Source organism: Lepidochelys olivacea (assembly GCF_965140295.1).
Source record: "Lepidochelys olivacea isolate rLepOli2 genome assembly, chromosome: 1".
Lineage (NCBI taxonomy): Eukaryota > Metazoa > Chordata > Testudines > Cheloniidae > Lepidochelys > Lepidochelys olivacea.
This window is the reverse complement of record NC_140411.1, coordinates 6,058,509-6,084,521: the sequence shown is the minus strand read 5'-3', so window position 1 is coordinate 6,084,521 and position 26,013 is coordinate 6,058,509. Positions and strand designations below refer to the sequence as shown.

General features: G+C 45.8%; 1 protein-coding gene across 1 annotated transcript; it reads right to left on the bottom strand.

Moving 5' to 3' along the window:
- Nucleotides 1-8,370: 8,370 nt before the first annotated feature.
- On the bottom strand, nucleotides 8,371-9,462 carry LOC311514904 (olfactory receptor 52P1-like; the record flags this gene model as incomplete). The annotated part of the gene is made up of 1 exon (XM_084617630.1): nucleotides 8,371-9,462. The coding sequence occupies exon 1, from the start codon at nucleotides 9,421-9,423 to the stop codon at nucleotides 8,371-8,373; it is 1,053 nt and encodes a 350-aa protein (XP_084473756.1). The 5' UTR covers nucleotides 9,424-9,462.
- Between the last annotated feature and the right edge of the window lie 16,551 nt (nucleotides 9,463-26,013).

The window sequence follows — 26,013 nt, the reverse complement described above, 5'->3', positions numbered from 1 at the left end:
TATGGCACAGACCTCCCCTGGCACTTGAAAGTCAGTGTCCTCCTGCATGATCAAATCAAGCCCTGCACTTCCAGCAGTCGCTGCCCTCATAGAGTCTACAGATTCCAAGGCAGAGGAGCGATTGCCTGAGTAGGAAACACCCCCGTTTGGCCCTGGGTTCGGGGGGGACCCGTCGTGCGGTTTCCCGACCCGCTACGACACTGATTAGCCCAGTGATAACCTTTCCCACACTTGGGGCACTTCTTTGAGGGTCGGGCTGGTGCCTTAGATGAGCGACACTCCCGCTGAAAATGACCCTCCTTACCACAGCGGTAACAGCGCTTCCCCTCCTTCCCAGTTTTTCTGAGGGCGGCAGCCAGAACTCCAGCCTTGTGGGCTTGTGTGCCAATGTTCTGGCACGCCCGCAGCATGTCTGAGAGCTCTAAAATACCAGAGGCTTGTGCTGCCTGGAGAGCACGGCGGCAATCCTCGTTTGCATTTTCAACTGCCAATTTTAACAGGAGCTCGTGAGCTGCCTCAGTGTTATCCACCTGTCGGAGGATAGCCTCCTGCAATCTGTTGGTAAAATCCAAAAAGGACTCTAAGGCACCCTGACGGATACTGACAAAGCTTTTGGTAGGCTTGCCTGAATCCGGGACCTTCTTGAAAGCATGCTGGGCACAGGTGGAAATAATGGGGAAGACAGCCTGAGGGAGTTGAGACTGCATCTCAATAGTAGCAAACGGGCCCTCCCCTGCCAAATGCTCATAAATGATACCTTGCTCTCTATATACCTGGGCTTGGCGTTCTGCCATCTGCCGATACTCACTAAGCCAAATAACATACTGACTGGGTGACAACATCATGAGCAGCAGCGTTTTCCAATCCTCAGGGATTAGGGAGTACCCAGTACCCATCCCTTCAATGAGACCACGCACAAAGGTGCTAGTCAGGCCAAATTCACGAATTGCTTTCTTTACCTCTCTAACCACCGAGTATGGCAGAGTGGTCCAGGTGCCCACGGGGTTGCCCTGGTCATCATTCTGGCAGGTCACCGGGCAAACGGAGACCAGATCAGCCAGCTCCTCTGCTGTAAGATCTGATCGAGCTTTCGCCGCGTGAACCATTTGTTGCACCAGCGAAAGCTTCTGAGCAGATGCAGATGACCCTCCGGGGGGCCCCACGGGGGGAGGGTGATCACACACCGGCTCCAGTGGGGAAGGCCAGGGAGGCGGTGGTAATAGAGGCACTGGGAGCGAAGCAGGGGGAGGGATGGCTGCAGGAGCGGACGGGGGTGGCAGGATCGGCAGCTCCTCTGTTGGGGCTGGAGAGGGCCTTTCCGAGGCGACACGCTGTGTCGCATCGCCAGGAGGGGGGATGGCTGCAGGGGCGGACGGGGGCGGCAAGAGCACCAGCCTCGCGAGGGAGGGTCTGTCCGAGGCGACACGCTGTACCACGTCGCAGCAGAGGTGCCAGGCATGTAAAGCCTACACGGGCGCCCGAGGCTATTTGTGCAATGTCTGGCCCAATCGCTCCCAGTCCGCTAGTTTAAGGCTTCCGGCTTCAGGATACCACGGGCACTTGGCACGCACCTCCTGTAGCAGGAGAGTGAGTTCTCGAGTGGGGCAGTCATGCTGAGCCTTACGCAGCAAATACTGCAGCTCATTGCGGTCTTGCACTTGCAAAGCAGAGAGGGAGCTTCCCATACTTACCACAATGAAAAATACTCACCGGGATCCACGAAGCGGATGAGTGACGCGTCTGAAACCCTTGCCGGGCGAGGTGAGTGCTGAGGGCCCCACGTTTGGGCGCCAGTTGTTGCGGTTCAGTGATGAGACAGAACACAGCTTTATGCAAGCAAACAGGCTGGTCAGCGGAGATGGGCTGTTCTGCCCCCCCCCCGCCTTCCACCTTCTCCTTTTATTATATTTCTCCCCCTAAGCATTACACACTGCTACACAAAGGAATGTATGACGTTGATTCATATGCTTAGTTACCATCCTCTATCTACTACAATCCTGGTTCTCAGGCCTTGAGCCCAGGCTAAAGAAACCTCCCACAGTTGCTGTCCAAACAATCAAGTTCTCAGGGTTCATATCTAGCCCTTGTCCTTGGATAGAGCAATGTGTGCATTGCTCCTAGGAAACAGTCAGGGTGTGCCCCGCCTGCTTCCAGGTGGAATAGCTAGACATTAACCCTTCAACAGACATGAAAGTTGCTATATTACAACAACAACAACAAAAACCCTTCAAAAACAGACTCCAAGGAGAGACTGCTGAATTGGAATTAATTTGCAAACTGGATACAATTAACTTAGGCTTGAATAGAGACTCGGAATGGATGGGTCATTACACAAAGTAAAACTATTTCCCCATGTTTATTTCCCCCACCCCCGCCCACTGTTCCTCAGATGTCCTTGTTAACTGCTGGAAAGTTTTCACCCCCCTCCCCCCCCAACCCCCACCCTTCTCTCCTGCTGGTAATAGCTCATCTTAAATGATCACTCTGCTTACAGGTTTTTTTTCCTTCATGTTCTGTGTGTATATAAATTTCCTCACTGTATTTTCCACTAAATGCATCCGATGAAGTGAGCTGTAGCTCACAAAAGCTTATGCTCAAATAAACTGCTTAGTCTCTAAGGTGCCACAAGTACTCCTCTCCAATTTTCTTTCAGTCGCTGTTTAACACATTCTAGTTGGTTTGAAGTTAATGCAGTGATCAGTGGGTCAAAGAAGTGTCCGGTGTGAAGAGAGTACCCCAGAGTGGGGACACCCTAGCCACTGTCCTGAGTGACCATGATGAGACTGGGGGTTCAGCCTTCCAGGAATCTTTGACTCAGCCATATCGCCATTACGAGGACTCTTCCAAACAGGAGAGTGGAAGGGGAGTCCTTGAGGTCAGGCAGGCCTCTGGGAAAAGGGAGTTGGAGTACGGACTTGGACTCTTTCACTACCAGTTCCCTTGGGGTGACGCAAAAGCCAGGAAAGATCCCAACAATAGTTCCCCACTTACATTAGGGAACTGTTAGAAAATGATGGGTTGGATTTATAGTGACGTATAAACAGATGTGTAATTGGTGAAATCTTTCAAGAATTGATAAAAGCCAAAATGTCTAACTTTGGGGAGAACATGAGAACATAAGAATGGCCGTACTGGGTCAGACCAAAGGTCCATCCAGCCCAGTATCCTGTCTATTGATAGTGGCCAATGCCAGGTGCAACGGAGTGTGTGAACCTAACAGGTAATGATCAAATGATCTCTGTTCTGCCATCCATCTCCAGTCTGACAAACAAAGACTAGGGACACCATTCCTTACCCATCCTGGCTAATAGCCATGAATGGACTTAACCTCCATGAATTTATCCAGTTCTCTTTTAAACCCTGTTATAGTCCTAGCCTTCACAACCTCCTCCGACAAGGAGTTCCACAGGTTGACTGTGTGCTGAGTGAAGAAGAACTTCCTTTCCTTGGTTTTAAACCTGTTGCCCATTAATTTCATTTGGTGGACCCCAGTTTTTATATTATGGGAACAAGTAAATAACTTTTCCTTATTCATTGTCTCCACACCACTCATGATTTTATATACCTCTATCATATCCCCCCTTAGTCTCATAGATTCATAGATATTAAGGTCAGAAGGGACCATTATTATCGTCTAGTTTGAGCTCCTCCACAATGCAGGCCACAGAATCTCACCCACCCACTCCTGCAATAAACCTCTCATCTATGTCTGAGCTATTGAAGTCCTCAAATCATGGATTAAAGACTTCAAGTGCAGAGAATCCTCCAGCAAGTGACCCGTGCCCCATGCTACAGAGGAAGGCGAAAAACCCCCAGGGCTTCTTCCAATCTGCCCTGGAGGAAAATTCCTTCCTGACCCCAAATATGGTGATCAGCTGAACCCAGAGCATGTGGGCAAGATTCACCAACCAGATACCCAAGAAAGATTTCTCTGTAGTAACTCAGATCCCACCCCATCTAACATCCCATCACAGGCCATTGGGCCTATTTACCAAAGATCAATTAATTGCCAAAATCATGTTATTGCAACATACCATCTCCTCCATAAACTTATCGAGCTTAATCTTGAAGCCAGGTAGGTCTTTTGCCCCCACTGCTTAAACCCCTAATCATTTTAGTTACCCTTCTCTGAACCTTTTCTAATGCCAGTATATCCTTTCTGAGTTGAGGAGACCACATCTGTATGCAGTATTGAAGATGTGGGCACACCATGGATTTATATAAGGCAATAAAATATTCTCTGTCTTATTCTTTCTCCCTTTTTTAATGATTCCTAACATCCTGTTAGCTGATGTTATGAAGATGGCTCAGTTTTGGGAATCTCTCTAACGTCCTCAGCCATGAAGACTGAAGGAAAGAATTCATTTAGTTTCTCCATAATGACTTTATCATCTTTAAATGCTCCTTTTGTATCTCAATTGTCCAGGGGTCCCACTGGTTGTTTAAGAGGCTTCCTGCTTCTGATGTACTTAAAAATATTTTGTTCTTAACTTTTAAGTTTTTGGCTAGCTGTTCTTCAACTCCTTTTTGGCTTTTCTTATTACATTTTTACACTTAATTTGGCAGTGTTTATGGTCCTTTCTATATACCTCACTAGGATTTGACTTCCACTTTTTAAAAGATGCCTTTTCGTATTTCACTGTTTGTTTGACATGGTTCTTAAGCTCTTGTTTAGTTCTTTTACTGTGTTTTTTTTCATTAGGGGTAATTTAATTGTGGAAGTCTTGTTTACTCCTTCACATTACACAAGAACCAGGGATGACTGAAGGAAATTAATAGGCTGCAGGCTAAGATATTCAGGGATTCAACCCCATGATCTGGGAATCCCTGGCATCTGATTGCCTATGCTTGGACTGGAGAACAGGAGATGGATCCATCAAGAACAGCCTGTTCTGTTCTTTCAGTGTGAAGATTGGTATTGGTCACTGTCAGAAGACAGGATACTGGACTAGATGGACCATTGGTCTGACCAGCATGGCTGTTTTTATGTTCTTATCTTAGTCTTCTTTTTCTTCTCTGGGTGGTGCTCCTTGTAGTTGATGGGGCCCACATGCCTCACTACATCAAAGAGTCCCTGCCAATGAACCAATCATCTGAAGAGCAAGCTTGGTTGTAACCATAACACACAATCACCCAGTCGGAACACTCACAGCTAGACCCCTTTATTATCGGCCTTCTCTTGTACCTGCTGTGCATTTAGCAAAATTTTTCGAGCAAACACTCACAAAATCTCGAGGCAATTTCTTAATTGAAGAATTTATTGGTCTATGTTCATTACCTGAGGACTTCCAAGACAGCAGTTCAAAGGGCGAAAACTTGAAGCCTTGAGGCACCTCCCTGATTGGTTAAAGGAGGTTGGGGAGGAGTTGATCGTAATGTTCGGAATCTGAGGCTACAGAATTCAATAATGTCTCCAGAACAGTTCCTTGAAATCACTCTACCAACTCATCGGTTTGGAGATGGTAGATCAACATTCTTAATGTCTTTACCCTCAGTAGTCCTTGATCTCTAAGGATTTATTGGGGTATTACCACCCAGAAAAGGACTTTCATAAGGTAATTCACTCGTTTTGCTCATACTCAGGGTGATGGGATTCTGCCTAGGGGGAAATAAACCTCTCCGGATGCCTTTGTCATCGAACCATGCCTGCGGTCTTTCTTTCTGAATAACATCAAGGACTGCTGAATTAGTAGGTTGCCTTACCTGCCAACACTGATAATTTTGGAGCTCCAAGGAGAGAAGCACTGAACAATGTTACAGAGGCAACACCATTCCAGGTCTTAACAATTCCGGATGACACTCTGAGTCCAGGGATGAACAATTCTACTGTCTGGGGCAAGTCAGTGATTGTTTTGCCTCCTGCACAAAGTATTGTCACTGTCTCAGTCACTCGGGTTCCACCACTTCTCCATTCACCACGGAGAGTTGTTCAGAGACATGGCTAAGGATAAGATTAAGTCATAGAAGTCACAGATTCTGTGACTTTCGGAGACCTCTGTGACATTTACCACTTCAGCCCTGGGGCAGCGGGTGGAGGCTCCTGAGCTCTCAGTTGCCATGTGTGGCCAAGGAACCAGCAGCATTCAGCCACCTCTGGCGGTGGGGGTATGTGGCCCTCCAAGTGGCTCTTGGCCGTGTGGGGACCCAGATCTCTGAGCTGCCACTGGCAGTGGGAGCCGTGGAGCTCTCTCACATGGGCTGCAGCAGGGGCTCGGGACCTCTGAGGTGCTGGGGCTGCAGTGGGGGCCACAGAGCTGTTATCTGCAGTGGCAGTAAGTGCTGGACCCTCACCCGTCCTGAAGTGCGGCTCAGGCTCTCATACTCCTGATGAGGCTTTAATCTTCCCCATTTCAGTCGCCCCCGCAGACCCTCGTGACCTGTTGGTGACTTTTACTAAAACTATCTGTGACAAAAAACCTTAGTCATGACTATTCAACTGGTCTGCCCCTCTTCCTGAAAAAAATTGTGTTGTGGGCCAGGATATCCCTCCCCGGGTGAACGCATTCTGGATGCTGTGGAGGGTTGTGGTGAATGCAGGCCCATGGACCGATTCAGGCAGTCCGATTCAAAACATAGAGAATCCCTCTAGGCAAAACCTTAAGTTACAAAAAGATACAAAAAACAGGAATACACATGTAACCCTTCTGCCCGTCAGAGTTGGCAGCAACAAGGGCCGGGTTCAATATCTAGGGGTTCCATTCCAATAACACAATGCAAACCGGCTCGAGCCCCCACCCAGTGACCTGGGACAAATATATACCACCCCCGCTGGGCGCCTCCAAGAGGCAATACTTCCCCTCTTGCAAGCACATAGTCTGAGTGTAGCAAAAGTCTTTTAATAACAGAGAGAAACAATGTGGCATTATGTTGGGGAAACACCACCAACCGGATTCATAACACAACCCATGAGCAAAAACAACCCCACCCCAGGCAAATTGGGGCATGCCCTTTTCCCTTTGGTTCTTGAGTCCAGCAACCCCAAAAGTCCAATGCCCCAAAAGTCTCTGTCCCTGGTCAGGGCAGCCCCAGAGTTCGAAAGTTTATCGGCGGAGCTTTACCTCCCAACCTGGGTGGAAATGGGACGGGGGTAAGAGGCACCTTACGTGATCTGAAGCTGACCGCCCCATAGCTCCATAGCGGCGCTCCGCTCCGCTCCGCTCCGCCAGCCGCCCCACAAAACTCCTTCGCTCAGCTGCGCTCCGCTCCACCAGCCGCCCCACGAACTCCTTCGCTCAGCTGCGCTCCGCTCCACCAGCCACCCCACGAACTCCTTCGCTCAGCTCCACGGCCCACAAGCAGCTCCTGCCATCCACACACTGCTCCGTGTCGAACTGCTTCGCCAGCCGTCCCGCAAACTGCTCCACAATATATCTTCAGGCTCCCCCACTACTTAACACAACACTCAGTGATTTCAGCGCTTAGGTGAATTCAGCTTATAATAGGGGAGCCCCAGTGCTGGTGCACTGTCAGCCCAAAGTGAGCTCAGCAGTCTATAACTAGACTTCTAATGAAATCAAAATTAGCTCTGATATTCCACAGTGGAGAGAGGAGGAAGTGCAATTAGCATGTAAGGCCCTCACCAAGAGGCCCATGCCACCAAGTATTAATACTTGTCCCCAGCCTCTCTCCATTCACACAGTTTTGGAACCCATGACCCTTGCCTAGCGAGTGCTACTTAGATGATGGTGAATCCCTCCATCGTAACAAAAGGCCACGTACAGTTCCAAGCACAGTTCCCATAATCAGGGTAATAACAATTTATTCTTCCTGCCCCAATAACAGAGACACTGGGGATCCCACAGCAGCCAAAGTGACCATTTGGGCAGCTATGGTCTCATTCTAGGCGTGGTGGGTGTGCCTATGCAAATGAGATCGGCCCCTGAAGTTCTTTTCCACAACTTGCCACACCTCACCACCAGATGTCAGGGTGGAGCTCATCCTGACACTGCTTACACACATGTCCTCCAGGACAGTGAATTTCCAAGCCAAAACAAAGAAATCCAAAAGCATTTTCTAGCTAGATTTCTTACCAACTGTACAGGAGTTGAAGGGCTTGCATCCTTGATCTGTTCCCAGCAACGGTATTACACAGACAGACAAAGGCTTTCCCCCCCTCCAGATTTGAAAGTACCTTGTCCCTCATTGGTCATTTTGGGTCAGGTGCCAGCGAGGTTACCTTAGCTTCTTAACCCTTTTCTGGTGAAAGGATTTTCCTTCTGCTAGGAGTACAACACGTAAGAACTGCACAGTCAAGGAAGGCTGACTTTTTTTACAGATTGTTTGTGAGCATACTCTTCCTCCATGCCATGGGTAACTGGGGAACCATGGCGCTCACAGAACTTCTGGTCTTCCTCCCAAACCGCATCCCACTTAGTGCTGGTTCACATACTCTCTGACAATTTGACAGTTCCCTGATGGACACTGCAGGCCTGAGGAGATATCGTCTCTTGTGTCTGCAGATCTTTGCGTGAACTTTGTGTCTGCAGAACTTCTGCAGGTGTATTTGACTACTTTGTCACGAAGCTCTTTCATTTTGACCCCATAAATGATAGGGTTGAGCATGGGAGGGATGAGGAGATAGAGGTCAGCTAAGATGATATGAACATAGGGTGCGATGTCTTGACCAAAGTGGTGTGTAAGAATGGAGAAGAAGGTAGGGGTATAATATGTCAGCATCACACAGATGTGGGCTGTGCAAGTGTTAAGGGCTTTCTGGTGGGCTTTATGAGAGGAGATTCTGAGGACGGCCCTGATGATCAGACCATACGACAGGGCAATGAACGTAAGGTCAAACCCATTGATTACAAACATTAGCACAAAACCATATATCCTGCTGACTCTGATGTCCCCACACACCATCCTCACCATAGCTATGTACTCGCATTGTGTGTGGGGGATAATGCGGTTGGCACAGAATGTCTGCTGACTCAGGAGCAGGGGCAGGGGCAGAATGAAGAGAACAGCTCTTATCAAACCTGCAAGTCCTAGCTTAGCTATTTGTGCATTGCTGAGGATGGTGGCATATCTCAGAGGGTTACATATGGCAACGTAGCGATCGAAGGCCATTGTCACGAGGGTGGATGAGTGCATCACAGAAATCGTGTGGAGGAAGAACATCTGGGTGAGGCAGCCAGCCACAGTAATGCCTTTCAAATTGAACCAAAATATGCCCAGTGCCTTTGGCACAACAAAGGTAGGTGTGGCAATGTCTGTAAGTGCCAGCATGCAGAGCAGGAGGTACATCGGCTTCTGCAGAGTCTGTTCCTTACCTACAACAGACAGAAGTGTGACATTTCCCAACAGGCTGATAATGTAGAATGTAAAGAAAGGGATGGAAATCCAGATGTGGGCAGCCTCCAGGCCAGGGATGCCCATTAGGATGAAAGTTGAAGCGTCAGAGTGGGTGAAGTTGAAAGGTGCCATGAAGCAGTTGATGCATCGATATGACTCAGAAATGCTCAAGGTGCCTGTAAAGGGAGAAAAGCACAGCAAGGGGGTTCTTATTTGTAAAAAATAATATGGTAAATATGTTACAGTTATGAACATTCTCGGAGTCTTCTTGAGTGAGGAGTGAAGAACTACCGACGATGTCACTCCCTACTTTCCATAGATCTAGAATACGGAGGGAACCGTTTGTTTCAAAACTTGGTTTCCAGACTCGTTTGTGGGAAGATTACAGACTCCCCAAAATGGAGTCCAGAGTTATGTGGCCTGGTCACATGGCCTTTTAGAGTCATAGCATCCACTACGTGTAGTCTGTCTGAAGCATTCTCAGGGAGGCTCACCAGGTGGGAGATAAGTTTCTCTAAAGGCCTATTGTTTCCCCCAAAGTCTCATTGCCCTGAATAGGCCCTTCCCAACCATCTATCTAGACTGACATCAAGTTCCCTAGTGGGCGTTACTCACTTGTAACTACATTTGAAATACAGGGAAGTCATCAAAATTCAGAACTTTTGACCAAAATCATCAATACATACAACCATAACCATATTCAGAAAGTCATAACTTTTCCAATAACATCTTACATGACCCATCTTGCATAAACTGTATCATAATTATGCTATAATCATATCATCATATCACAATGAACAATATGGGGTACATTGTTACAAAAATATCAAATGTTATTTCTACCAGTGAAATGCCTGAAGTTACAGAACAACAACAAATGGAAACAAAACTGAGTAAAACTTGTGACACCCAGATTGTAGTTCTGTGGCTTGCCATGGGAAAGAGACCCTGAAACTCCCCAAACACACTCTGTACCACGAAAGGTCCCAAAGTTGGCCTTGGACCAACAAACACAAAGAAAAAAATAATTTCAACAGCACTGCCCACCTGTCCACCTACATGCTGCTTTGCAACCCTGTGATGTTCCCCTCTGGTGTTATCTGGACCGGTGATCTGGTTGGTCACCCCAGTCCTTAGCTTTGGTAGCCAGCCTTACCCTGCTCAGCTGTGAGAACCCCACTCCTGGGCTGTTCACGCTCAGTCTTTGACATGTAAACTGCTCTTTGGATTATGCAACCGAATGACACTAGCCAATATCTCCTTTCCCAGACACAACCTTACTCTTGCAGTGTGCAGGTGTGCCCGCAGGGCACTCCAAGCTTATGTGAGTTTGTCAGTTTAAGAAAGAAATGGAAATGCCCCAGGCTTGTTATCCCAAGGGGAGTCTCTTACACGCTTCAAACCAAACACACTGCTTCAGGTAGAATAAACAACAAATGTATTAAGTACAAAGATAGAATTTAAGTGATATTCAGTGATTGGCAAAAAGTCAGAGTGGTTACCAAAAGAAAAGGAAATGTAAGCACACTGTCTAAACTCTCAATCCTATTAGACTGGGCAACATCTAGATTAAGGATTTTTCTCACCCCACTGGATATTGCAGTCCTTAATATACAAGTTTCCTGTGTAAACCTGGGCCAATCTCCCCTGTTGGAGTCTTGTCTTCTTCTCAGTGGGGGCAGGAGAAGGGCCCAGTATGTGTCCGCTCTGTCTGTTTTATAGCCTCAATCCATGTGCTTGGGGGGCACAAGTCCAGGCATGTCTGGGGAGCATTGCTGAGTCTCTCCAAGCAAGGTTGAGCAATTCCCTCTGTGGAGCTTCGTGCACGTGAGTCATTGCATTGGAGCTCCCTTGCTGGACAAGGGCTCTTGATGGGTTGTTTGACACACTGCCTGGGGATTGGTCACTTTCCTTGCTGTTGCCTCTGGAGAGCTAATATCTGACTTATTCCCCAATTTACAGCATGTTTTAGTGACCACCATACAACACCATAATCATAACTCCATATTCATTAATGATACACATGTATGGATAGAGGCATGATTTCAACAGATCATAACCTTTCCCTGATACCTTACAAGGCATGTTTTCTATGTAAAATCATGTTTATATGAAAATGAGGACTATGGCCGTTACAGGATGCTCCCCGGTGATAGAGAATGTCTCACCTCCCCCCTTAGTTTGCTCCAAGAGGGTTAGCCACCGACTAGCTCAAAGGCAGGGTGTGTTATCGCTCTCTTGGCACCCAGCCTTCAAGGCCATGAGGCGGTGTCATAAATACAAAGTGAAGGGGAAAACTCCTCTCACCTGTAAAGGGTTAAGAAGCTAAAGGTAACCTCGCTGGCACCTGACCAAAATGACCAATGAGGAGACAAGATACTTTCAAAAGCTGGGAGGAGGGAGAGGAACAAAGGGTCTCAGTCTGTCTGTATGCTGGGTCTTTGCCAGGGATAGACCAGGAATGGAGTCTTAGAACTTTTAGTAAGTAATCTAGCTAGGTACGTATTAGATTATGATTTCTTTAAATGGCTGAGAAAAGAATTGTGCTGAATAGAATAACTATTCCTGTCTGTGTATCTTTTTTATAACTTAAGGTTTTGCCTAGAGGGGTTCTCTATGTTTTAGAATCTAATTACCCTGTAAGGTATCTACCATCCTGATTTTACAGAGGGGATTTCTTTACTTCTATTTACTTCTATTTTTATTAAAAGTCTTCTTGTAAGAAAACTGAATATTTTTTCATTGTTCTCAGATCCAAGGGTTTGGGTCTCTGGTCACCTATACAAATTGGTGAGGCTTTTTATCCAACATTTCCCAGGAAAGGGGGGGTGCAAGTGTTGGGCGGATTGTTCATTGTTCTTAAGATCCAAGGGTCTGGGTCTGTAGTCACCTAGGCAAATTGGTGAGGCTTTTTACCAAACCTTGTCCAGGAAGTGGGGTGCAAGGTTTTGGGAAGTATTTTGGGGGGAAAGACATTTACAAACAGCTCTTCTCCAGTAACCAGTATTTGTTTGGTTGTGGTAGCAGCCAATCCAAGGACAAAGGGTGGAATATTTTGTACCTTGGGGAAGTTTTGACCTAAGCTGGTAAAGATAAGCTTAGGAGGTTTTTCATGCAGGTCCCCACATCTGTACCCTAGCGTTCAGAGTGGGGAAGGAACCTTGACAGGTGGTGTGCCTCAGTTTCCCCATTCAGACACTGCAAACCAGGTTTCTATGCTATGATCAGATTTAAATCTGTTTGCAGCTATTAACTATGAACTAGACTTAACATAAGGTTTAACATCAGTCCTCAAATTCTTATCCCAAAACTTTACATTCATACCTTTTTTTAATCACAGATGGGTGTTTACATGTATTTTTATGCTACCACGCCGTCTGTTCAGATACTGCAGTGTGAGGTTGGTTTGTTCCTTACCCATGGTGTCCTTTGACTCTCTCCCATGTAATCAGTCAATGGCTTGTCTTTCCCTCCAGTGTTCCCGTCTGTGTGGGCTATTAATTTAATTGTGTCTCTGGAATTTTCGTGCCTCAGGGTCTGGGAAGATAGTTTTTCAGGGGGATCCTGCACATTGGCTGGCTCTTTGCCACCTTTCCCTAGAGGATGGTGATCTGAGCTCCCTGAAAATCAATCAGGTTCTTAAAAGGAGAACTTTTTTTTTTTTTTTTTTTTTTTAAGTAAAAGAATCACACCTGGAAAATCAGGAGGGAAGGTAACTTTACAGAGTAAATAAAAAAGTAAAACACAGAGGATTCCCGACTGGGCTCAGCTTCAAAGTTACAAAAAACAAGAATAAAACTCCCTCTTAGCATATGGAAAATTCACAATCTAAAACAAAAGATAACAAAGGTATTTCCCTGCCTTTACTTACAATTTGTGTAATTGTAATGTATCATTTCAGGTATCTTTTCAGGAGATGATTTACCAGCTTGGTCTCTGTCTCTCTCTGTGTCCAGAGAGGGGACACACAAAGAGAGCACAGATAAAAACTCTTCCCCCCACGCCAGATTTGAAAGTATCTTCTTCCCTTATTGGTCCAGTTGGCCAGGTGCCAACCAGGTTATCTGACCTTCTTAACCCCTTACAGGTAAAGGGACTCTGTACCTCTGGACAGGAGGGATTTTATGTTACCGCATACATCAAGGTTGTGACCCTTCCCTTTATATTTATGACACAGTCTGTGTACCTGGGTTCCCAGATGCTGATGCAGCCTTCCTTCTAGTGTCCTCGGCATTATGCCCCAAGTGACGAGTGGGGAGACATTCCTCTACCCCCACTATTCCTTCCCCAGTTTCCTCCTCTGGGCCCCCTCCTAAGACACATTTCTGTGTGCTCCATAGGAAGTGATCTTTCTTTTGTTCAGCTGCAAAACTCTGCCAGTTAACAGCTGAGACAGTTTCCTTACTCACTGACAACATCTCCCCTGCCTCTGTGCCTGAGGGCATGTTGCCTAGTCTCAGCCCCCTCCCATACTTGGAAGCATCCTGCTTCCGTGTGTTACAGAGTGACAGGCATCCTCACTCACCTCAGTGGTTTCTGAGATTCCCTGCCCCTTCTCTAGGCTCTCCTCTGGGACACATTTCTCTATGCTCCCTAGACTTTGTCTCTGGTTCAGCTGTGACCTGCTGGAAGCTAACAACCTGGACAGTTCTCTTCCTGGAAGGTATTACACCCCATCCCTTCCTGATGTGATGTTTCCTCCAGCTTGAGTGCAGGAGTTGTTCTAAACCACCCTCCCGCCTGGAAGCATGTGGCTTCCCCCTGTTGCAGAAGAATCAAGGAGACTCTCTCCCATTCTATCAGCAGTTCCTGAGAACTTACCCTTTCCTTCACTGGTCCCAGGATAAAACTCACTCGTGCGGCAGGCAAATACTTTAAGCTGAGCTGCACAGAAAAAACATGAGCACGGAGCAGGTCGACGAAGAGGTGTTCCATTACTCCACAGTCCAAACACTTTCCAGACCTTCCCACACCACAAGGATTTTACCTAGTGGTATAAGGAATCTGCTTTCGCCCACCCTCACAATCTCTGCCGTGTGGCCAGGTAGCACCCTGGCCTTTGGGACCACATTCCGCTGAACCAGAGAGATATGAGCTCCTGTATCCCTCTGCCTCAAGTACTCCATCCATTTGGAGAGCGTCAACATGCTCCATGTCTGGTTCTGCAGAGGCTAATCTCCTAAAACCAATATGATTGGTTTCAGTTGCTTGGGGAGTTTCTGGGGTGAGGACAGCAGAACTAACATGAACTATTGGTTGCCTGCTTCCTCCTATGTTTTTGGCTAAGAGAATGTTTAGGCTCCCATCCCCGTACTGTCTTCCCAGGGGCAAAATGGGACCCTCCCTTCCCACCAGTTGTCAACCCCTCTTTCTGTGGCCTGCCCTCAATAGACACCTGAGTCTAATCGAAGTCATCAGCTAAAAAAGCCATCTCAGCCCCAGACTTTACATCTTTGTCCCACAGACACTGCTTTACTTCAGCCGTACTTAGTAAATGCTCTTGAGCAACAAGTCCAAGTATTTCTTCAAAACTTGCCACCTCTTTACCCCTCACCCATTTTCTCATCCTCTCCAGAAACAGAGATGCGGGGGCTCAGAGGGAGCAGACTCCTCTCCCCCCTTGAAAAAAATGTTATCCTATTTGTTTTGAAGGTTTAAGCCTGTGAGTTTGAGATATCAGCAACTTTTCTGTCAGTTCTTCTTGGGTCCTAAGAAGCTCACCCATCCTTAGAGGCCACAGGAGAGCTCCACATGAAGTCACTGGAGACTCAGTGCTGATTTAAATCAGGGCATTTATTTAAGTCACTACATGTGGATTTAGGGGGAACTCCTGGATCTGTTGGTAATTTGGCCTTTGATCTCAAAGGGGACCAGATTCATCCTGAGTTTTTAACTTTTGGCTCCCGGCTGTGAAAATCACGGCTTTGGGTCCTGCTGCAGAATGTGCGATTCTGTTAGGGTGCTGAAAGAGCCTGACGGGAAACCCCCAGTTCATGGGGTGCTCTGAGACCGGGAATGAAAGTTGGGAATTTCAAAACACAGGGGCCCTGATTTTGCTCTCAGAGAGGACAGTGTCAATCTGGAGTGACCCAGTGAAGACAGAATGTGAAAGCAGAATATAGCCAGTGTGTGGCCCATTCTCGTTGTGAACTCTCTGGTTCACAGGTACCCACTGCAGAGGCTTTGGCTGCATTTCCTAACAGGGCAGTGACATTGCTGAACTGGAAAACTTGAGCGAACCAGAGGAAAAACCACACAGCACAAAAAAAAAAAAAAAAAAAAAGGAAGTTACTGAGACAGATAGAAGGAAACAGTAAGAGAAAAGGAACTAAATTTAAAACACAATATTTGTCGAAACTCTTTCCAATACATTTATAGTTCCAATTTGACCAGGTAAATCCCTTGGTGTTTCCGAGAGTACTAAAAACTCAGCACTAACCTTAATGCAGAAACAGGCAAGTCACCGCAATCCTGCTCAGCAGAGAAAGGAAATCTCCTTATGGCTACTGCAAGGCAGAGGCTTGAGAATCAGTGTGTGAATGTCACATGGCTGACACTTCACATGCTGCACAGCGACCTTTATGATCCCCCTGAACACTCCCCGCGAACTGTCAGGTTGGCCAGGACTCCCATAGAATTCCCTGGACTCTGTGAGCAACGGGAAAAGCAGAAAATAGACCGTAGAGAACTTCAGCCTAAGAGCCCCCCTGGGAGTGAAGAAATGATCTGCCAATAACAGGGGCTCAGATTTACAGAGCAAAATGCAGTTTGCGAACGGTTCAGTGCAGCACATGGTGATAGATTTCTTTCCTGTGTGTAGTGCACTTCCACCTGCACTCACTGGGAACGCTGCCACAAGATTGGGGGCCAAAAACACATTTCACTTGATGGTAGCATTGTACCACTGCACACCACCCATGCAGCTGTAATAGCCATTCCCTTCGCCTCTGAAAAATCAGTGCCACTCTGTCGCATCCAAATTACATGATCCTGAAATAATGCAAGCTGAAATGCGTGTAAAAGGCTTTCTTCTCATAGGATTCTGACATCAATGGTAGTTGCCAGTGGCCCTTGGGAGGTGCTAACTTGTTTTATGTCTGACAGCTACCAACTGTTGTAATGGTTAATCTACTCTCTGCATCAGGGAGGCATCACATTTCACTTCTTTGTTGACCTTTCACAGATTGGTGTAGAAATGGGTTATGATATCCTGGGTCAGAGCTAGTCCAACGGGACTTCTCCACTGACTGCGTGATTACTTCCTCTCTTCCCGTGCTAAAATGACCGTGCTTCGGTGAGAACATGGGTGAGAACATGGTGGTACAGGAATCAAAGAACTGCTACATGTGGCTCTCCTGTTTGGGCTACTGTCCCTAGCCCCATACTTGCGTCATAGATGCCTTGCGGCCAAATTTGAGGTCCAGAGGGTATAAGACGGATGGGTTGTCACCCCTGGGGTGCAGTCTGGGAGCCATGAGAACTGCTGCACCCCTCTAACCACCCAACTGGGCTGGCCCTGTTTCACACTGCTTTGCTGGAGATTCAGTCTCTCCAGGCCCTGTGATCACCAACACTAGAGCAGATGGTGCCACACACTCAAACAGAGCTACCTGAGAGTTTAGCGAACCTCCTAAGTATAAACAGCAGACCCCAGCCGATTTCTCGGTTTTGTTTCCAATTTTTGTTGAAAGTTATATACATAACTTCAGACATTTCACTGGTGGAAAGAACCACCGATCTTTGCACCTCAGCTGCTTCAATCTCCTACCATATCCTGGATCCGCTGTCTGAATTCTCCTCCCCATCCCAGGCTGCCTTGCTTCCAACATCATACTTGTTGCCAGTGTCTTCTCCATACACCTCAGTCACCTGTGGATTCCACAACCTCGGAGCTGCCCCACGCTCCCCACAACTCTTCTTCTGCAGGGGGTGAGATGACTCCCATCAAACCGGCTCCCTTGGCAGGGAGGAGTGACATACTGGTCAGAAATCTACACACAGGTCGCAAATGCTGAGGAACCTATGCTGCTTCTCTTATTACACCGATACACAGTACATGGTGCTTCAAGGACTGCTGCTCAGGAAAAACTCACAGGCTGAGAATTATGCACATTATATAATGAGAGCGGGCAACTCTGGGACATGTGAGGGCCTAGATCAATACAGCTGCCACATGCAGGAACCACTGGTAGCTGACTGACACAGTGGGCCAGTGTGAGACAGATGTTAAACCCAGGATGCTCTGGGAGGATTTGCTAGCCAGCTCTGTTAGTTATGAATGGTGAGGGTTGTACATTCATCCTTAGTGCAAAGATTTTATGGGGTGTGTGAAGGTTCCTTCCACACTCTGAACTCTAGGGTACAGATGTGGGGACCTGCATGAAAACCTCCTAAGCTTACTTTTACCAGCTTAGATTAAAACTTCCCCAAGGTACAAAATTATTTTACCCTTGGATTTCCACTGTCACCACCAAACTTTATCTGGGTTTACTGGGAAACATAGTTTGGACATGTCTTTCCCCCCCAAATCCTCCCAACCCTTGCACCCCACTTCCTGGGAAGGTTTGGTAAAAATCCTCACCAATTTGAATAGGTGACCACAGACCCAAACCCTGGGATCTTAGAACAATGAAAAAACATTCAGTTTTCTTACAAGAAGACTTTTAATAGAAGTAAAGGAATCACCTCTGTAAAATCGGAATGGTAGATACCTTACAGGGTAATTAGATTCAAAACATAGAGAATCCCTCTAGGTAAAACATTAAGTTAAAAAAAAACCCACACAGACAGGAATAGTCATTCTATTCAGCACAACTCTTTTCTCATCCATTTAAAGAAATCATTATCTAACACATACCGAGGTAGATTACTTTCTAAAAGTTCTAAGATTCCATTCCTGTTCTATCCCTGGCAAAAGCAGCATACAGACAGACCCAGACCCTTTGTTTTTCTCCCTCCTGCCAGCTTTTGAAAGTATCTTGTCTCCTCATTGATCATTTTGGTCAGGTGCCAGCGAGGTTATCTTTAGCTTCTTAACCCTTTACAGGTGAGAGGATTTTTCCTCTGTCCAGGAGGGATTTTAAAGGCGTTTACCCTTCCCTTTATATTTATGACAGGGCGAAGTTATTATTTTTCTCACCTAAAACTTTTTTGCATGCAGCGCCTTATGGGATCCCTCAGGTTCATGAAATACACACCGAGTGCACATTTTCCAAGGCAGAGCTGTCACCTGAGAATTATGGTTAAATTCAACATACTCATGAATAGAAAATTGTTCTAATGCTTAATTAACTGACACCATTTAAAATGTACACTTTATTTCCAATCAGAAATTCTTTAACTCCAATTTCCAGATATTGGATTGTGTTACACCTCTCAGAGTAACAGCCATGTTAGTCTGTCTCTGCAAAAAGAAAAGGAGGACTGTGGCATCTTAGAGACTAACAAATTCATTTGAGCATAAGCTTTTGCTATAAGCTTTTGTGATGAAGGGAGCTGTAGCTCACAAAAGCTTATAGCAAAAGCTTATGCTCAAATGAATTTGTTAGTCTCTGAGGTGTCACAAGTCCTCCTTTTCTTTTTGCTGTTACACTTCAGTATGCTAGCCTGAAAAGCCTATTATTCAATACTAGTTCACAGTGTATATCGTTTCCGACAGTTATCAAGTCACCCCTTAACCATCTTGATTAAACTAAACAGATTCAAATCTTTGAATCTATCACAACAAGGCATGTTTTCTAATTTGTACTAATTCTTGTGACCCCTCTCTGAAAACTCTTCCGACGATAAACATCCAGTTTTAACTGGGGACACCACAACTAGACAGAGGATTCAAGAAGCAGCCACACCAGTGCCAAATACAAAGGTAAAATAACTTCTCTAACTCTCCTTGAGATTCCAGTTTTTACCATCCAAGGACCACATTGGCTCTTTCGGCCACAAGGCCACACTTGAAATTCATGTTTAGCTAATTATTCCTTCTTACAGATTGCTCTGAATCAGTGACCTGTCTTCTTTATTATTTACAATCCCCCAATTTTTGTCATCTGCAAACGTCATTGAGATTCAGGCATGAGAAGGGTTAGCAGCTGAGTTGCTGACACATGTTTCTTCTTACATTTGTCTGCTAACATCTGTAACTTATGCCTCAGACAAAGCTGGGTGCCTGTCAGAAAGTGTCTCACCAAAAGAAACAAGGAAGGTGTCAGGCTTCCCTCCCCACTCTGAATTCTTAGGTACAGTTGTGGGGACCAGCATGAAAGCCCCCCTAAGCTTATTTTAGATTAAAACCCGGTATGCTGCCAATACCAAGCAATTTAACAAAGAATCAGGGAAGATCCCACTTGGGGACGTCTTTCCCCAAAATATCCCCCCAAGCCCTTACACCCCCTTTCCTGGGAGGCTTGAGAATAAACAAGATGAGCACAAACCAGCCTTGATTTTTAAGACCCAAAAAAACCCATCAGATTCTTAAAAAACAGAACTTTATTAGAAGAACAAAAACAGACAAGAGAACAGCTCTGTAAGATCAGAATGAAAATAATCTTACAGACAGTCAGATTCAAAACATAGAGAATCCCTCTAGGCAAAACCTTAAGTTACAAAAAGACACAAAAACAGGAATATAATTCCTCCAGCACAGCGAATTTCACAAGCCAAAACAAAGAAAACCTAATGCATTTTCTAGCTAGATTACTTACTAACTTTAGAGGAGTTCGAGGGCTTGCATCCTTGATCTGTGCCCGGCAAAGGTATCACACAGACAGACAAGCCTTTTCCCCCCCTCCAGATTTGAAAGTATCTTGTCCCCACATTGGTCATTTTGGATCAGGTGCCAGCCAGGCTACCTTAGCTTCTTAACACTTTACTGGTGAAAGGATTTTGCCTCTGGCCAGGAGGGATTTTATAGCACTGTATGCAGAAAGGTGCTTATTCTTCCCTTTATATTTATGACAGGAGGTAACAGAGGTGCAGACCTGTTGCCCTAAACACCAATAGCTTTATGGCCTTCCTGCCCATTCTGTTGAGCACAAAGTCTCACTTAGCCCATGGCCTCAACTACCTCTTGTTGCAATGAGTTTCTCAGTTTAAGTAGGCATTGAGTCAAGAGAGCACTCTTTTTTTATTGGTTTTGAATTTGCCATGTTTCACTTTAATTGAATGTCCTCTTGATCTTGTGTTAGGAGACATGGAGAACACATTCTCAATCTACTCTCTACCAGGCAGTATTTTATAGATTTTCACATCTCCCCTCTAATTGATCTTCTTTGTAAGGTAACAATCCCAAACTTTTTCAACTTCCATTATGCTGCCCATTCACCTGGCTTGGTTAGCTCTCTCTGAGGACTTCTCTGGACTTGACTAGGACCTAAATAATCTTGTGCCACCTGCATATGTTGCCACATCACTGCTCAACACCCCCTTTCTAGATTGGTAATAAGTATTAAATATTTGCTCTACAGTTTGTTATAAATTGTGTAAACCCCCCACCCCTCTGCCAGCACCCACTGGCTGTCCTTCACAGGCACCTTGACCATTTCTGACCCTGACTGACACATGAACCACCTCATGGCAGTTTTCAACCTCACACACTTTGACGCTTCAGCATTCTTTCTAATGGGCATCCCTGACTTGGAAGCTGCTCACGTCTGGATTTCCGTCCCTTTCTCTATTTTCTACTTTATGGGCCTGCTGGGAAATTTCATGCTTCTCTATGTTATAGCCAAGGAGCAGACTCTGCACAAGCCGATGTACCTGCCGCTCTCCATGCTGGCACTCACAGAAATCGGCACATCTACTTCCATCATGCCAAATGCAATGTGCATATTTTGGTTCAATTTGAAAGGTATTACTGTGGGTGGCTGCCTCACGAAGATGTTCTTCATTCACGTGGCTTCTGTGACACATTCAGCCACCCTCATGACAATGGCCTTTGATCGCTGTGTCGCCATATGTAACCCTCTGAGATATGCCACTGCCATCACCAACGCATGAATAGCTAAGCTAGGGCTAGTGGGTTTGATAAGAGCTGTTCTCTTCCTTCTTCCCATGCCCCTGCTCCTGAGCAGGCAGCCATTCTGTGCCAACCACATTATCCCACATACGTGCTGTGACCACATGGCCGTGGTGAAGATGTCGTGTGGCGACATTACAGTCAACAGGATGTACGGTTTGGTAATAGCAATTGTAATCATCATGTTAGACCTGACACGTATTGCCCTTTCCTATGGTCTGTTCATCACAATATCCTCCAAGAAAGCCCACCAGAAATCTTTCAGCACTTGCACAGACCATATCGGTGTGATGAAAATGTCTTACCCTTCCTTCCTCTTCTCCACTGTGACATGCCAGTTTGGTCAGGGAATTGCTCTCCATGTTCACATCATCTTGACCAGCCTATATTACCTCCTTCTCTCCATGTTCAATCCTATCATTTATGGGGCCAAAACCTTCGAGCTTCGTGAGAAATTGCGTAAGTACACTTGCAAAATAGGATTACCCGGTGCCACTGATTTTAAGCCTTCGTGACAAGAGGGTGAAAGTATATCTTGTTAATCAAGGGTGCTCTGTTCTCCTTTGGCTGAGCTCAGCACTGTGGAAGTTCAAGTCTGAGAAGCTCCTCACACCTAACCTCTTATCACTGTATCACCAAGTACTGATCTCTCTGCTGCTAAGTTTCCACTTTCTCACCATCAGCTGATCTCTCTCAGTGTCATCTATCAGCCCTCAGCCCCAGAAACCCTGTCACTTGTTCTTTCCATGACTTTCAAACCAACAGAAGATACGGTAGTTTTCTGAAGCAAGGTGGCTTTCCATTATACCCTGTTTGAACCGGTATCTTGTTCAGTTTGACAAACTGAAGCCATGCTTTCTGATAGCCAAAGACAATAAAGTAAGGACAGTGCTGAAATATACCTGATTTTTCTACGTCCAGTCCTTCTTGAAGCCTGGAGGATAAACTCAATGTTACGGTTGGAAAATGTTAATACAGGAAAGGTGCTGCAGGAATTGAGGGCATTCTAGTAGAGCTTCTTGGTGAGAGTTTTGAAACGATGTGTTTCTGAGAACTGGACCACATTACTCTGAATTTGAGGGCAGTTTGTGAAACAGATGAAACAGAGATTGTCACTATATGTCCAGGTGATTGAATCGCTTGCCTTCCTGAGTCTTTCACAACCTAGATTGGCTGATGTCTCATTTTTGCATCTATACAATGATACAAAATCTGTTATGAAGAGTCTGCACCAAAGAAAGAATGATTGCACTGCTTACTGCTGATATGTATGACCAGAAGCAGAAGCATCCTACTTCCAGTGAAGACACCGAAGAGGAAACGTTGCCTTTTAGGGACTAACAGTAACAATATAATGCAACTCAGAATATGCACATTGGCTAGCATCATTGAATGTATTTAGAAATAAATAATATAATAATGTTATTGTTGTTTTTACGCAACATAAGTTTTGGGCTCCCTTGGGCAAGGCAATTTTTAACAACATAATTTGCTATTTTTTCTTTAAAACACCAGCCACCCATCAATCAGGATTCAATACAAATACTGAGGGTTTGATTTTCAATTTGATTGTCATCTCATAGATTTGTAGATTATGTGGAAAAACTCCTTCTGGGGCTTTTCTTTTCTTTTGTTTTCTTTTCTTTTCTTTTCTTTTCTTTTCTTTTCTTTTCTTTTCTTTTCTTTTCTTTTGTAAATCAGATCTATGGAAGGTATCTAACAAAACGTTTCATTTGTTACTTGATGTATAGACCATTGCATTTATTATAAAAACCCCTGTGTTTCAAGAAAGAGATTGCGCTACTTTTAGGTTAGTTTTTAAGTTATTTGGGGCTATTAAAGCAGTAAAATGCGGCAAACCTGATGCAGTAGCTCAAGCTGAGCTGGAGGCAGAGCAGCAGCAGCCATAAAAAAAAAGGTCCAGAGAAGGATCCCTGAAGGCAGAACTGGGCTGAGGCCACAGATGCAGCACTCAGCCATGTTGTATCCTTGGGAGCAGCAGTTGAGGAAGAAATCACTTGAGACACAGAGAGCTGTGAGCCATGAAAGCAGCCATTTATTTTCCACTCCCTGAACTAACCAAACCGGCCCAAACTGGCTGGGCTACCCCCTAATAATCTAACTCAGTTGCCATAGCAACAACAAGCTGCTATTACCATGACAACCAAATACACAACATATTCCTCCCCCCTTTATAAGAACATTTCCTAAATAAAACAAACACTAAACTAGAGAAGAAAGGTAGACTGCCTCCATTCCCGGCTAAACCCCAGGGATTATTTTGCCCCATAACCCTGGGTTCACCCTAGCTAAAGATCCAGCCATTGGAGTGTTGTCTCCTTGCTGATTTCAAAGCTTGTTTCATTGTCTGCACAAATCTTTCAGCTAATCCATTGGTCGATGGATGATATGGTGCTGTCGTGATGTGGTGTATCCCATTTGCCTTCATAAACTTTTGAAACTCCTGAGAGATGAACTGTGGTCTGTTGTCACTCGCAAGTTGTTCTGGCAGAACAAAACGACTAAAGAGTCCCCGTAGTTTTTGGATAGTACTCTCTGCAGTAGTGGACTGCATTCTGGAGACTTCTGGCCATTTAGAATGGGCATCTACCACCACTAAGGACATGCTTCCTTCAAGGGGGCCAGCAAAGTCAACATGAATACATTGACATGGGTTTTCAGGCCAGTCCCTGGGTGTAGGGGTACCCACTGGGGTGCATTCCTGACACCCTGACATGACATACAAGCTCTTGCTTTCTCTTCAATAGCACTGTCCAATCCAGGCCACCAGAAATAGCTTCGTGCAATTTCCTTCATGCGCACTATTCCACAGTGACCAGTATGTAGCTGTTCTAACATCTGTGGTCTCAGTGGTGGTGGGATAATGACACGTCTCCCCCACAATAAACAGCCAGATTGGATCGATAACTCCGTCCTCCAGGACATGTAGGTACCAAGGTCCGATGAGACCGGAGAGGTTCCGTTGAGATTTTCCATGCATCACGAGGTCCATAACTTGGGACAACACTGGGTCAATGCGAGTTGCCTTCTTTATCTGAGTAGCAGTGATGGGTGTATTCTCTACGTGTTCAAAATAGAAGACTTCCTTTTGGGCAGTATCTTGATGTTTGACTGGCAAAGGTAACCTTGAGAGACCATCCACATTGCCGAGCAGAGTGGATTTCTGATATTTGGTTTCATATGTGTGCGCTGAAAGTAACAATGCCCAATGTTGCATACAACCAGCAGCTAATGGGGGAATGCCTAGATAGGGTCCAAAAATTGACGTCAGAGGGCGATGGTCAGCAAGAAGAGTAAAGTTCCGCAAAAACAGGTACTGATGAAACTTCTGAATTCCAGAAATGATTCCCAATGCCTCACGTTCAATTTGGGCAAAGTTAGTTTCTCCTTTGCTTAGAGTGCGTGAAGCAAAGGCAACAGGTCTCTCTTCTCCCGAAGGCATAATGTTTGACACGACTGCACCCACTCCATAAGGGGAGGCATCGCAGGCCAATTGTAGGGATAAGGATAGATCAAAGTGCGTTAGAACTTCAGAATTTAGCAATGCATTTTTAGCTTTGTTAAATGCAACATCTCAGGCTTCAGTCCACTTCCAGGTCTCGTTCTGCCCAAGGAATTTGCGAAGTGGTTTTAGCAGCGTGGCTAACTGTGAGATGAACTTTCCAAAATAGTTCAATAGTCCTAGAAACCAGCACAGCTGGCTAACATTTTGAGGTGGGGGAACCTCCACAATAGCCTTAACTTTTGCAGGGGCCTTATGAAGACCCTCAGCGTCAATGATGTGTCCCAAATATTCAGCAGAGGGCTGGAAGAATTCACACTTGTCTTTGTGGACTTGTAGGCCATACTCTTCCAGTCTTTGTAGGGTAGCCTCTAAATTCTTTAAGTGATCCTTTTCATTCCTTCCAGTGACCAGGATGTCATCCAGATAGCACTGAACTCCTGGCAAGCCACACAAGATCTGGTCCATAGCCCTGTGGAACAGGGTGGGAACAGACATTAAGGGTAGGCGACAGAATCGATAAAGCCCCTTATGAGTCACAATAGTCAACAGCTCTTGGGACCTTCCATCGATATGCATCTGTAAACACACTTGACTCAGATCAATCTTACTGAAGTTTTGTCACCCAGCCAGGCCCGCGAAGAGGTCATCGATGCGGGGAAACGGGTATTGCTCTGCACACAACACTGTGTTGACAATGACCTTATAATCACCACAAATCCGGAGGGAGCCATCTTTCTTCATGATTGGAATGATAGGAGTGGCCCATGGAGTATGGGTAACTGGTATTAGGACTCCATTGGTGACCAGGCACTCCAAATCCGCTTCAACTTTCGGCCTGATGGCATATGGCACAGTTCAGGCTCTCAGATATTTTGGTTGACTGTCAGGTTTCATGTTCAGTGTGACAGTGATTCCCTTCATACTTCCCAGATCCTCTCCAAAAACAGCAGCATGTTTCCTTAGTATAGTGGTCAGACCGGTTTCTTCTTTAGTCCTTTGGTGCACTTCTGCCCTGTTCAGCTGAATCTTCCCAAGCCAGGACCTACCCATTCAGGCTGGGTAACTACCTCTCACCACAAACAGTGGCAATTTAGCAGCCTGTCCTTTGAGTTCCACCTTAACATCAATACTGCCCAACATGGGCACAGCTTCTCCCGTATACGTCTTCAGAACAGCTTTTGTT